General features: G+C 39.7%; 1 protein-coding gene across 3 annotated transcripts in view; it reads right to left on the bottom strand.

The window, feature by feature from the left end:
• The window catches only part of DRC7 (dynein regulatory complex subunit 7), a 34,170-nt gene that overhangs the window by 3,668 nt on the left and 18,289 nt on the right, over window positions 1–12,213 (bottom strand). For all 3 annotated transcript variants that reach the window (XM_051974549.1, XM_051974548.1, XM_051974550.1), the window contains 6 exons: window positions 11,004–11,132; window positions 9,531–9,659; window positions 5,334–5,554; window positions 3,506–3,721; window positions 2,763–2,873; window positions 944–1,054 (listed from right to left, as the gene is read on the bottom strand). In XM_051974549.1, coding sequence (XP_051830509.1) covers window positions 944–1,054; window positions 2,763–2,873; window positions 3,506–3,721; window positions 5,334–5,554; window positions 9,531–9,659; window positions 11,004–11,132 — 917 coding nt within the window. The remainder of the gene's footprint in view (window positions 1–943; window positions 1,055–2,762; window positions 2,874–3,505; window positions 3,722–5,333; window positions 5,555–9,530; window positions 9,660–11,003; window positions 11,133–12,213) is intronic.

The raw sequence follows: 12,213 nt of genomic DNA, 5'->3' as shown, positions 1-12,213 counted from the left end.
TGGATCCATGTTCCTCAGTGGTTTCTTGCCCACTTATCATACTTAGCCAACCCCAAGGGCTACTTAGCCTATTTGGGGGAAATCAAAGTTCCAAAAAATTTTATGTCTTAGAACATGACGATCTAACCTAACTCCTCCCTCATAAATTTGAAGAACTCAGGGCTAGTGAGGGCAGCCCTGTCCTGAGGACCTGAAACAGTGCCAACGCTGGGCTCAAGATAGGGAAAGGCAAAGAGCTCAATAGGATTTCAGTCAATTAAATGATATTCTGCCATCCTAAGCAGTGGGCTGACAACCAATTGCTTTTTTTCAGTCAATGTTTCTTCTAGTTCCCAGCTTCTTAAAATGTGGTTCACAATCCCATGTGAGGTCTTATAACTGAATGGGGGAGTCATGAAATTATGATCTACTATCACTAAATGTCTGATTCACATACCAATTTTATATGCCTACATTTCTCAGGTAAAAAGGGATCACGGGTGGAGAAAGTTTAATAAGCCCTGGTCTGGTTGACCTATTGGGTCTTGACTTAAATCAGATCCCTATGTCCCTGAAGGACAAAGACGTCTGCGGAGAAGAATCTGCTTTCACCTTGGGACAGGTGGCACTGTGGAAAGAGTACTGGCTCTATAGTCAAGAGGTCCTACGTTTCTCATGCTAACTATTTTTTAAAAGTCATTTAACATCCTCGTGTCTCCCTTTCCTCAACTGCAAAAACAAGCTAGAGCCTGGGTTTTCTTTTGATCATAGAAGTATGATTGTTCATTATTCAAGCATGTCCATGGCTAGATGCATAGACTTTGAGGACATTTGGAAAGAAAGACCGGGGAGTTCCAGTCCCTGGAACAGTCATTCTCTTGAATGAGCGAGGGACCGATGAAGGCAACTTCCCAGTTCCACAAGGGATGGTGAAGGCTTCCCTAGCCATCCGCCTGCCACTTACCATAGCTTCCCGTTGCTCTTTGCTCTTCTCATTTCTCTTGGTGTCATAGATGGAGACGGTGAGATTGTGAGTATCTTCCTCTTCTTCTCGGACCTTCAGAATCTCTAGGACCTTTTTGGAAACACAAAGCCTACTGAGACATTTGGATCTATGATGGCGTCTCTGTTTGCCTAAGCTTGATCAGGAGAAGGAGGGAAAACCACCTCTCTCAGTGCCCTTTTGTTGTAAAAGAAGCTTGGTATTATGGGAGGTGGCTTCCTTTGTAATTGCTAAGGTTGCTGTGGTCTGTGGCTTATGACTCACCATCCAAGATAACCCTAACCCTAATTCTAGAGCTTTTCATTGTAGAAACGAGAGATACACTGCTCACCCTTCAGGTGCCAATATACCCAGAAAGATAAAAAAATTGTGGAGAGTCTATTCCCCATTGACAACTCTTCCACAATACCACCAAGCAATTCTATATGGAAACGACTCATTATAAATCATTTCTATCAGTGGTTTCCATGAAAAGTACCAATTATTCTGCATAGCATAGGGAGTGACTGAATTTTCCACAATTTTCTTATTGTACTACTCAAGCAGTATACCTCGGTATATCTGAAAAGTGTTTTTTTTTTTTTTTTTTTTTTTTTTTTTGGATAAGTTTTCCTTAAGCTTTCATTTTTGTTTCTGGAAATACTTCCTTCTTGTACTGCCCCACCGGAGGAATTGAGCTCTCCACTGTTACTCAGAAAAATAACTCAGCAAAAATTTATCTGACAAATAACTAAGCAAAAATATATCTGGCAATGTATATGAAACTCTGCCTAAATAATCTCCCTACCTCTTTACTGAGAGGAGGTAGGTAGGTTTCTTGATCTGTTCTCTGGGGCCATTTTGGTTCAGTGAACTCAAAAGTGAGTGGAGTATTTTTTTTTTTTTTTTGAGAATTGGCCATTTCAATTAATCCTGAAAAATTTCCAAGAGAGGTCACAGGGGAGGGGGGCGGGGGAAGGAAGGGTGTGATTTAGAAGTACAGTTTATCGGGAAAAAGGGGGAAAGCTGGTTAAAATATATGAACTGGGTTTGGTCAAAGAAGAGACAGAGAATTGAGTAGGTGGGGCCATGAGGTTAGCCTTTTGAATGATACAAGCTGTTGATGTGCCAAGAAACAGAGAAAAATAGGAGAAAAATGAGTAGACCTGATGGACAGCTGAAGAGATGATAAGGTGTCATGGTGAAACACTGGATGGACAGGCAGAAGTCCTGGATTCTAATCCTAGCCTTGCCACTACTTTTTGGGTCAAATTGAGCAAATCATTTAATTTCTTGTGGTCTCATTTTCCTCATCAGTAACATAAGTGGGTTGGTTGTACTACATGACATCAGTGTTCCTTACATTCTCTATGTAAGAGCTCTATGGTAAACAGCTCTGCCAATCTGTTTCAAAGGTTCCTTTGAGCACATTCTCTGACATCCTTTGTGTTAAAATTTCTATTAAATTCTTAACCTAAGGTCCATGGGAAAGATTTCAGAGAGTCTGTGAACTTGGAGGAAAACCCTTCCATTAGGAACGTAAGCAACAAAACATTGTGAAAAGGGGTCCATAGGCTTCCTCAGACATTCCCCAGGGTCTACAACTCTGCGTCACTTAAATCCAATTCATGAAGAAGACATCGTCTATGATGTCACTGGTCCTCTTACAAAAAAATGAAGGAGAACAACAATGATATATTCTAATTCTAAAATCCTGAGGTTCTTTAAGTATGTACCTTAGGGTCTATGAGTCCCAATGATGTGTCTCCCCTCTTCCCTTCCCAGATAGGTAGACCATTACCTCCATTTCAGATTCCCAGACTTGGTGTTTAGACAGCCTCTCTTCATTCTTTAAGTCCATCATCATCTCATATTGGAATAACAGCTTCTTGGTGTGTTCCCGAGGTTCTACCTGGAATCCCAGTGAAGGTGATGAGGGAGAATCTTGGAATCTCTGATGCTCCTAGGATCTGCTCTATGTCACTGACTCTCTGCATCCTGCTGTCTTTCTTTCTCTTGCCCATCCTCACTACTGAGGTCATAGATGACCAATAGTAACAACATCAGCAGGACATGCCTGGGATGAATTTGAGGCAAATGCCACTGTATTGTCACCATTTATTCCCTCACTAGTTTCTGACACTGAAATGCATGCCCATTAGGGTGGAGGTCAGTTGCTGGGTTAAAATTAAGTTGAGTGACATCATCTAAGTTACAATCCTTGAGCTCCTCGGGGAAAGGAGCTGGACAAGAGATTGAGAGACTGTGAATGTTTTATTTCATAATTGTGATTTTGAAGGGCTTTAAAGACTCTGCAAGAAAAAATAAAATAGCATATCACTCCTCTTCCCCCTCAAAAAAAGGGAGAATGAAGTGACCGGGTCTGAACATCAGGATTCTGTTTATACTTAAGAGCTAATACAGACAGAATCACCAGAGAAGGAAAATATGGTCTGCTTGCCTGCCTGCCCACCTGCCTCTCTACCTGTCTTTCTATTTGCCTATCTTCTCTCTGTCTACCTGCCTGACTGTCTGTTTCCCTACCTCATAGGAAATACACATTTCTGGAGTCATGATGATCTTATTCCCTTTGTTGTCCACTTCATTTCTTTTTAAGAATTCCCGTGTTGAAACAGTGATGTAATCATCCCTGCAGTGGTACCGAAGTTGAATCCGCTCATCTGAGACCACAAATATACGCTCAGCCACGTCATCATCTGCCATCTTTTCAGGGTTTCGATTGAATCGCTCTGTGATTTTCTAGGGGAAGAAATTGGAGTGTGGGAAATCATGAAAAAGATCATAGCCAGAGCAATTATCATTGATTTCTCTGTATCCCTTCAGTAGGTTTGGAGTGATGTTAGGAGGATGAGAGCTGCTCCTTTAGTAAGGAGGTCAAAATTGAATCAGCTATTTTAAAAGCCTCATTTCTTTTATTCTTCCTTGACTTTTTCTCATTCCCATTTTTTCTTTCTTCTCTTAATTTATCAAAGGTGGAGAGAAGACATTGATAATGTCAAGGTAGAAACCAATTGAAGAAGGAAATGCAGATTACTCCAGTATCTTTGCCAAGAAATTTCCAAATGGGGTCACAATGAGTTGTTCACAATTGAACAACAGCAAAGGTACCAGAAGTGAAGGAGAGATGGCTTGGGTCATTGTGGTTTAATCTACCAAAGTGGCAGGTGATGGTAGAAAATTCTAATCCTTGTCCAGATCACAGTAGACTTTTCAACCTGTCCACTTCAAATGTTGATGTGAGTGCCTGATAAGGTGAAGTGCCAGAAATCATGTTATAATTTACACTTAACAATAATAATAATGATTACCTCCCTGTTCCTCGAGCTATTGTGAAGATAAAAAAAAATATTTTAGAGCAATTTGAAAACCTTAAGGTGCTATACAAATTATAGTTACTACTACTATTATTAATAATAATATTGACAATGACATTCACTGTCATATCCATAGCACCTTATAAAGCACCTTCATCACAATAGTTTTATGTGTCTATTTTTCAAGGACCATCCAAGAAAAAAACATCAAGTCACTTAGCTATGGTAGACCATGAAACAAAGAAAAAATAAAAAATAGCATGTGGTTCTCTTTGGCTTCTGCAATGATAGGAATAAAGCAGCAGAAAAGGAAGTGGAGCATAAGCACAATTTTTAGACTATATTAATGTTAGCTTAACTATTGTTATTCAGTTTCAATCAGGTCTCTTCATGACTCCATTTGGGGTTTTCTTAATAAAAGTACTAGAATGGCTTGCCATTTTTTTCATCAGCTTGTTTTTACAAATAGGTAAACTGAGGCGAACAGGGTTGTCACCTCCCCAGGTGATTCGTGTTTGAGGCTACATTTGAACTGAGATTGTTCCGACTCCAGGCCTGGCGCTCTGTGCGTTATTTTTATGATATCTTTGTCCACTGATCAATAAGACATATAAACAGGAGGTAGTGAAGGTAGGGTGGAATGATAGAGAGGCAGAGAGCTGTTACATACTATCACTTTGGGCAAGTCATGTTTCTTCTTTGTATCTTGATTTACTCATTTTTAAAATGAAGGAGGTTGGACTTGATAACTTTTAAGGTCCTTTCTGCCTCAATCTAGAATCTAGAATGTGATTAAGGAAAGCATTTTTTAATAGATGAGGGAACAGGCTCAGAAAAGTTCACTTTTTGCTCAAGATTGCTAGCATGACTAAGACTTCAATTCTCAGATCTTCCAACGCCCCCTATCCATACCACACTGGGCTAACACAATATCATCAATATGAGCATTATAATGACCATCATTATCCTTATCATATGAACGGGACGGTAGGCTCCAAGGCGAGGGACAACAGCACACTACAGCCTACAGCTCGTACCAACATGGGCCGAGGGTTTGTCTCTGCGGTGCTGAGGCTAAATTTCTTGGACCGGGGACCGTAATCGATATGTCGGTAGATAAGGAAATCTGCCCTCCCCTCATAGTATTCGGTCATTGATCGGGGGGTCTCGGTTCTCTTCACGAGGCCATCCACTCTGGCTTTATGGTAGAATTCCATCGTACGCTCTGTTTCAGGTATCATGCTCTTGTAGGTGTGCACTAAAAGGCAGAAATGAGAGATGAGAGAGTTGTGTCAGAGCCTTCTTGCCCTAGGACCTTGACTTGAGAGACTTTGTGTTGTAGGCCAGATGGACCTAGGGAGACCTGAGTGAACTCCTTTCACTCCTATATCACAAAATAGGACTGTGGGAAATGATAGTTCTGGTGCACACCTGGGGTTGTTTGGGTTAACTTTGCCTCCCTCCTCAACACACACAAAGGGGATTGATCTGGGACCAGCTGAGACCCACTGAAGTGGAAACACAATAAAGCAGGTTTTTTAACTTAGTATCCAGGGAGTTTTTGGCTGACACTTTTAAACCTTATTGCTGGTGATTTTATTTACATTTTCTAGAACGCCTTTTTAACTCCTTTGGAAACTTCTTTGCTGGGTTGGGAAGAGAGCAAATTGCTTGTTTGCACTCTTGGACTTGGAGTGATCAAGTATATTAGATTCAGAACTCAGACACCTGGGAGTTCTTTAAAGATAGAGGTAGGCCCCAAATCATCATGGGTATATACTAAGTTTAGAATTAGGAAATCAGGGGTTGATCAAGAATTCTGCTGACCACATGATGGAATTATAAGGCATGTTTTTTTTTTTTTTTGTTTGTTTGTTTGTTTGTTTGGAGGCATTTGAGGGGCACCTCCCCGCCAAGGAGAGCCTTGTAAGAAACAATGATGCTTGTGGATAGAACACAGGGGACTCTTCTATTTGATCCCCTGGAACTGAGGCTGCTTCCCATATAATTGGCAAATGGGAGTCAAGGAGGTAGACTCATGTAGAAGAGCCATCCTTACTTTCTGTATAAAATGAATTGGCAGTGTCCTTTCCAAGACTCATTCTACATTATACCTAGCACAGTCTTGTAGAGTTCATCTAAAAGCAGGAAAGGGAGAGTGGGAAGGAACAGTAAAGGATTGCTTTCCTTTAATCCCTGCACCCCCATCCTAGGGGCAGTTAATGAGGACTTGCAACAGAAATACAGAACAGGAGGAGACTTGTCTAGGCCTGTGTTGATCAGGGTGAAGGTTCGTGGACAATTTAATGAACTTCAAACTCCTGTGTAGAGGATTGGAGGAGTGATCTTGTAGATAATCCCAAATTGGAGAAATCCTGAGTTCAGAAGATTGAGTACCGGTCATCCAGAGCAGTGGTTCTCAAACCTTTTTTCTCAATATCTTTACACTATTAAAATTATTGAGGATCTGTCCAAAGAGTTTTTGTTTATGTGGGTTATGTATCAAGTAGATATTTATCATATTAGAAATAAAGTTTTTGTTTATATGGGTTATATATCAAGTAGATATTTATTTAGAAATAAAAACTAATTTTGAATTTTTAAATATTCTGAAAGAGTTCTGGAGACCCCTGGGATTCTCTTTGAAAACCACTGTTCTGGAGGGAGAAGGTTCCACAGAGAAGTAAGGGGATTGCTAACATGGCACCCCAGATTGGATGACTAGAGCCATGTTTTGGTGGCCATGAAAGTTATACCTTGCAGCCTCATCTTGCCATTGCTTGGAATTTCACAGCTACACAGTGGGTGACAAGAAGATTTTTGTTTAGCAGCCTCCAAAGACAATTTATCTTTCAGATAGAGTCTAATGGAATAGTCTAATGGAGTATTTGAGTGCTTTATGTGTTTCTGCATTGGTTCTGTATCGATTCTTAGTCCTTTCTATATCATACATTTTTTATAGGGTGAAATATAGATTGCCCTATCTCTAATATGCCAATCTTTAATGCTTGTATGGGAGATGGGGACTCCAAATGTTACCCATATTTGGAGATACTTAGACATGAATTAGATCATGGATATATTTAGAGATTGTCCTAGGGAACTCTGGGTAAGGCCAATGTACCAACGTAATGCAACAGGGATACAACAATCCCCCTGAATGTCCCACAGAATAAGGTCCCCAGGATCTGGCTCATGGGTCAGAGAAAAAAGCACCCATTTCTCAGGTCATCATAGAGATTCTTGAGGCCATGACAAGACTACCAAATGAACAAAATCTTTCTTAGCTGTTCAAAGTACAAAAGACCTGGGAGTTTTAGTAGACAAGCAAGTTCAAAATGAATAAGCAGTATAATGTGGCAACAGCCAAAAGAGCTAATGAGATAGCAAGTTGCAGCAAATTCTTATTTTGTGCTATAGTTAATGTTTATGATGTATAATAGAGTATTTGTATTAATGGTGAGTAGGGAGCTAGATGGTACAGTAGCCAGACTATTGGGCTTGGAATCAAGAAAACTCATCTTTATGAGTTCAAATCTGGCTCCATGCACTTACTGGCTGTGACCCTAGGCAAGACCCTTAATCCTGTTTGTCTCAGTTTCCCCATTTGTAAGAAATAAGCTGGAGAAGGAAATGGTAAACCTCTCTAGCCTCCTTGTCAAGAAAATCTAAAATAGGGTCATGAAGAGTTGAACATGACTGAAACAACCCAACAACCTAGAACAACTAATGGAGAACATCTGGATGCACAGTCCCAATCTCTTCTGTCTTAGTTTAACCACATTTACAATACCATATACAGTGCTGGAAAATGAATTTTAGGAAGGATATTAACCATCTGGATCATATTTAAAGGAAATCCACTAGAATGATAAGAAAGGACTCCTTGACTTGCATGTAAGGAACTAAAAACATAGGATTTTAGAGTTGGAAAAGACCAAAGTGAGCATCTACTTCAGTGAATGAAGAAACTGAGATCCAGAGAGAATAGACTTGCACAAATTCATGAAGGTTGGTCAAGAAGCAGAGATGGATTGGTCGTTGAACTCTAAACCCTATGCACTTTCCACTGCACTATGCTTTGAGATGGTTAGTTGTAGAAGAGAAGTCTTAGAGGAGGCTCTTTTTGCTATCTTCCTTTACCTGAAGGATGCCATTTGGAAGAGGGATTACATTAGATTTTTTTCTGTCTATCCCTAAAGAGCAGATGTAGCACCAATGTGTAGAAGATACTAAGAGGTAGATATAAAGAATTCCTAATAACGAAGGCAGTTTAACAATGGAATGGGCCACTTCAAACAAAACAAAACAAACAATGAGCTCTCTGTCACTGCAAGTATTCAAACAGAGGACTGATGTTTCTGTTCATCTCTCCCATCAGGGATATTCTAGAAGGGATTCCTGAATGTGAGTGAAATTTGCACTAAATGACCCCAGAAGTACTTGGTCTCTTTGAGATTCCATGATTCTAGGTTTCCACCTCCTTTGTTCATCATTTGAGTCCATAAAATCCATTCCTGTGAGTGAGGGAGCCCTCTTCCTTCCTCCATACTTCACTACTGGCTCTCTGCACTTTCTTTACCAGCCAATACCTTCCACTTTCTTTCCCATTCAGCTCTTCCTCATGTAATGTCTTTCCCCCATTAGAATGTAAATTCTCAGAGAGCAGAGACAGTATTTCTGCTTGTATTTGTAGTCTCAGCATTTAGCACTGTGCCTCCCACATAGTGATTGCTTAATGAATGCTTGTTGACATGGCTCGGCTCCATAATGTTTATATTTGCCCCACCCTACTCTGGGTCCAAATCTTAGGATATGTTCTTGGTGGATCTTGGCCAAGTACTTGAGATGTTGGGGGGGGGGTGGGATCTTCTTTGATCAGCAAAATGATGAGTGAGCAGAAAAAGCACAAGATTTGGGGTTGGGAGTCCTGGATTTGAATCCTAGCTGTGCCAGTTAATATTTGTATGACTGGACATCTCTGTAAGCCTCAATTTGCCCATTTGTAATAATATGAGTGGAATGGATGATAACTAAGGTTCCTTTCATCCCAAAAATCTTATAAATATTTCATCTTTTTTTTTTTTAATCTGTGCCTCTTTCATTTTTTCCATCTGCTAACTTTGCCTTTGGATCCCTAGTTAGGGGCATTTTAAAGAAATGAGATGACCTCTGAGGACCCTATGGACCTTGAGCTTCTAAGGCTTCTGATATGATTGAGGAGAACTGTATACCTCTCAGGGCCAGGAAATGCCCAGGCTTGAAGTATTCGGTGGTCCAATTGGAGACCTTATCCATTTGTCTCATCTCTAATGTGTCTTCCCTGTTCTTGTACCATTCCCTCACTTCGATGGGCTTGAGACCTGACCAGAGAGGATAATAGTAATAAGTAACATGATTTAGAAGTGGCACATATATTATTTGATTCTTATAATAATTTTAAGAAGTAGGTATTATTATTGTTAATATTATTTCCATTTTATAGTTAAAGTCATCAAGATTTTGAGAGGTAAAAAGACTAGTTTGGATCAGAAAGCTAGTGAATGTCAAAGATGGGATTCAAACTTAGGTCTCTTGATTCTAGATCCAATACTCTCCTCTTAGTTTTTTGACAGCTCCTTCTTAATCCTTCTTTGTCCTTTTTAGTCCCCTTTGTTAGATCCCAAGCTTCTAACCTAGGTCTGCTTCTCTTTTCTTTCCCTACTTTCTATTTTGCTGATCTGATCAGCTGCCATTGATTTCATTATTATCTCTATATAAATGACTTGAAGATCTGTATATCCAGTCCTAGACTCTCTCCTAAGACCCTGTCCTACATCACAAACTACATTTTGTACTTCTCAAAACAGTTATTATATAGGCACATAATCTGTCCAAAACAGAACTTACTCTCCCACTTCCCAAACAGTTCTTTCAGACTTTCCTATTACTCTTGAGAGTATCAACATCCTTCCAATTATCTCCATCTTGGTATCACTCTCAGTTAGCTAACATAGATAATCAATAGTAAAACCTTGTCATTATTCTTCAACATCACTTGTATTATCTTTTTATCTGTCTGCCTACCAACTATCTTCTATCTATGTTCACCTATCTCCTATCTACCATTTATTTATCATCTATTTATCTATTAACTATCCACTGTCTATCATCTATTTATTCATCTATCCACTATCTATCATCCATCTATGTATGTGTCTATCATCTACCTACCTATCTATTTATTCTATCTATATTCATCTATCTACTATCTGTCTACCATTTATCTATCAACTATCCACTATCTATGATCTATCTGTATCTATATATCTACTATCAATCATCTATCTATTCTTCTATCTACTATCTATATATCTATTATCCATCTATGTATGTGTCTATCATCTATCTACTTACGTATCTACTTAGGTTTTCTCCCCCCATAATCTCCTCTGAGAGCAGGATGATTTCCTTGCTTTTATTTGTATCCCCAGGGCTTAGCACAGTGCTTGGCACACAGCAGGCACTTAATAAATGCTTGTGGAATTGCTTCCTTGCTTGTTCTTTAGACCACATCCCAGCATTCCAGCATCCACTGGTCTCCCAGAAACTTAGGCAGCCTATCTATCTCATTATCCTTGACCTTGCTTCTCTCTTTGCCAATGGGATTTCCCCTTCGATTTAAAGGAAGTTCCCCTTTCCTCCCTGCCCCCATCACCCCTCCTTACAGTCCACATCCTCGTAGATGGTAAGGCGACACACTAGCCCATTGTCATTCAGATATGGAGTCCATTTCTCCAGTTTGGCCTGCTTGTACTGGATCACTTTCTTCCCTTGAGGAGAGCGGGTCTCAAAATCTGAGGAGAGTAGAAAGCAAAACTCCTTCATTTATCTTAGTGGGAAGTTTGTCAGCCCTGTGCCTCTCTTCAACTAGAGTCAAGCTCCCTGAGACAATGAGATTTTAGGAGTTAAGAAACTGGGAAAGGGACCCATGTGTTAAAACAAACAAACAAAAAAGATCAAGAAAGGTGTTTGATGACACCATCTTACTCGGCCAACTAAGAACGCATAGGATATGCTATCAGTTTTATCCTAAAATTCAAAATCTCTATTTAGTTGACTTAATAGTCACCCACTGTCTTTTGGACTTCTGCATCCTTTTGCTAATATACAAAACATAATGAATTCAGTCCAATGAATTATATTCATTATATTAATTGATGGCAGCAAGAATGTCTAGTATAACTCCTTCTTCTAACCCATCTTCCCTCTCTCCCTAATACTTTTTCATAACTGGATCTCTACTTAACTGTTGTTGAGTGAAATAAATCCTGATTTTGGTATCCCCAATTTTAAGCTCCTTGGACAAGGTTAGCTGGCCATATCATGCCCCCTTCCCCTACTCAATAAACTGTGGGGGATATTATTTCTAGGATCAAATATAAAATCCTTGCTTGGCATTTAATGTTCTTCCACATCCGATCCCTTCCTGCCTCTCTTCAGGATACTCATACTTTACTTCCCTTCATGCTCTCTACGTCTATTTGCTATTTTTTTAAAACAAAATCCCACATCTATTTCCCTGCCCTTTTCACTAGCTCTGCTTAGAATGCACTCCTGCTTTATTTCTTTCTTAGAATCCCTGATTTCCTATAAGTCTTAGTCAAGAGTAACTTTTTGCAGGAGAGCCTTCTGGATTCTGAAGAGTTATCTGGTACTTATTTTATTTTTCAATAATACCTGTATATGGACTTTGTATTTTTTAGTAAGCTCCTTGAGGCTAGGAACCGTGTTTTTGGCTCTCTTTGCCTCCCCAGTGCTTATCACAGTTCTAAGCCCATTAGAAAAGCATTTGATTAATATTTGTTGATTGGTTGATTGGATTTCTCTAGGAAGGTTCCAACTTCTGATGAGACAGTTCAGCACCTACAAAATTCC

Source organism: Antechinus flavipes, chromosome 2 (assembly GCF_016432865.1).
Source record: "Antechinus flavipes isolate AdamAnt ecotype Samford, QLD, Australia chromosome 2, AdamAnt_v2, whole genome shotgun sequence".
NCBI lineage: Eukaryota > Metazoa > Chordata > Mammalia > Dasyuromorphia > Dasyuridae > Antechinus > Antechinus flavipes.
The sequence above is the reverse complement of the archived record's forward strand: the minus strand, read 5'-3'. Positions and strand labels throughout refer to the sequence as shown.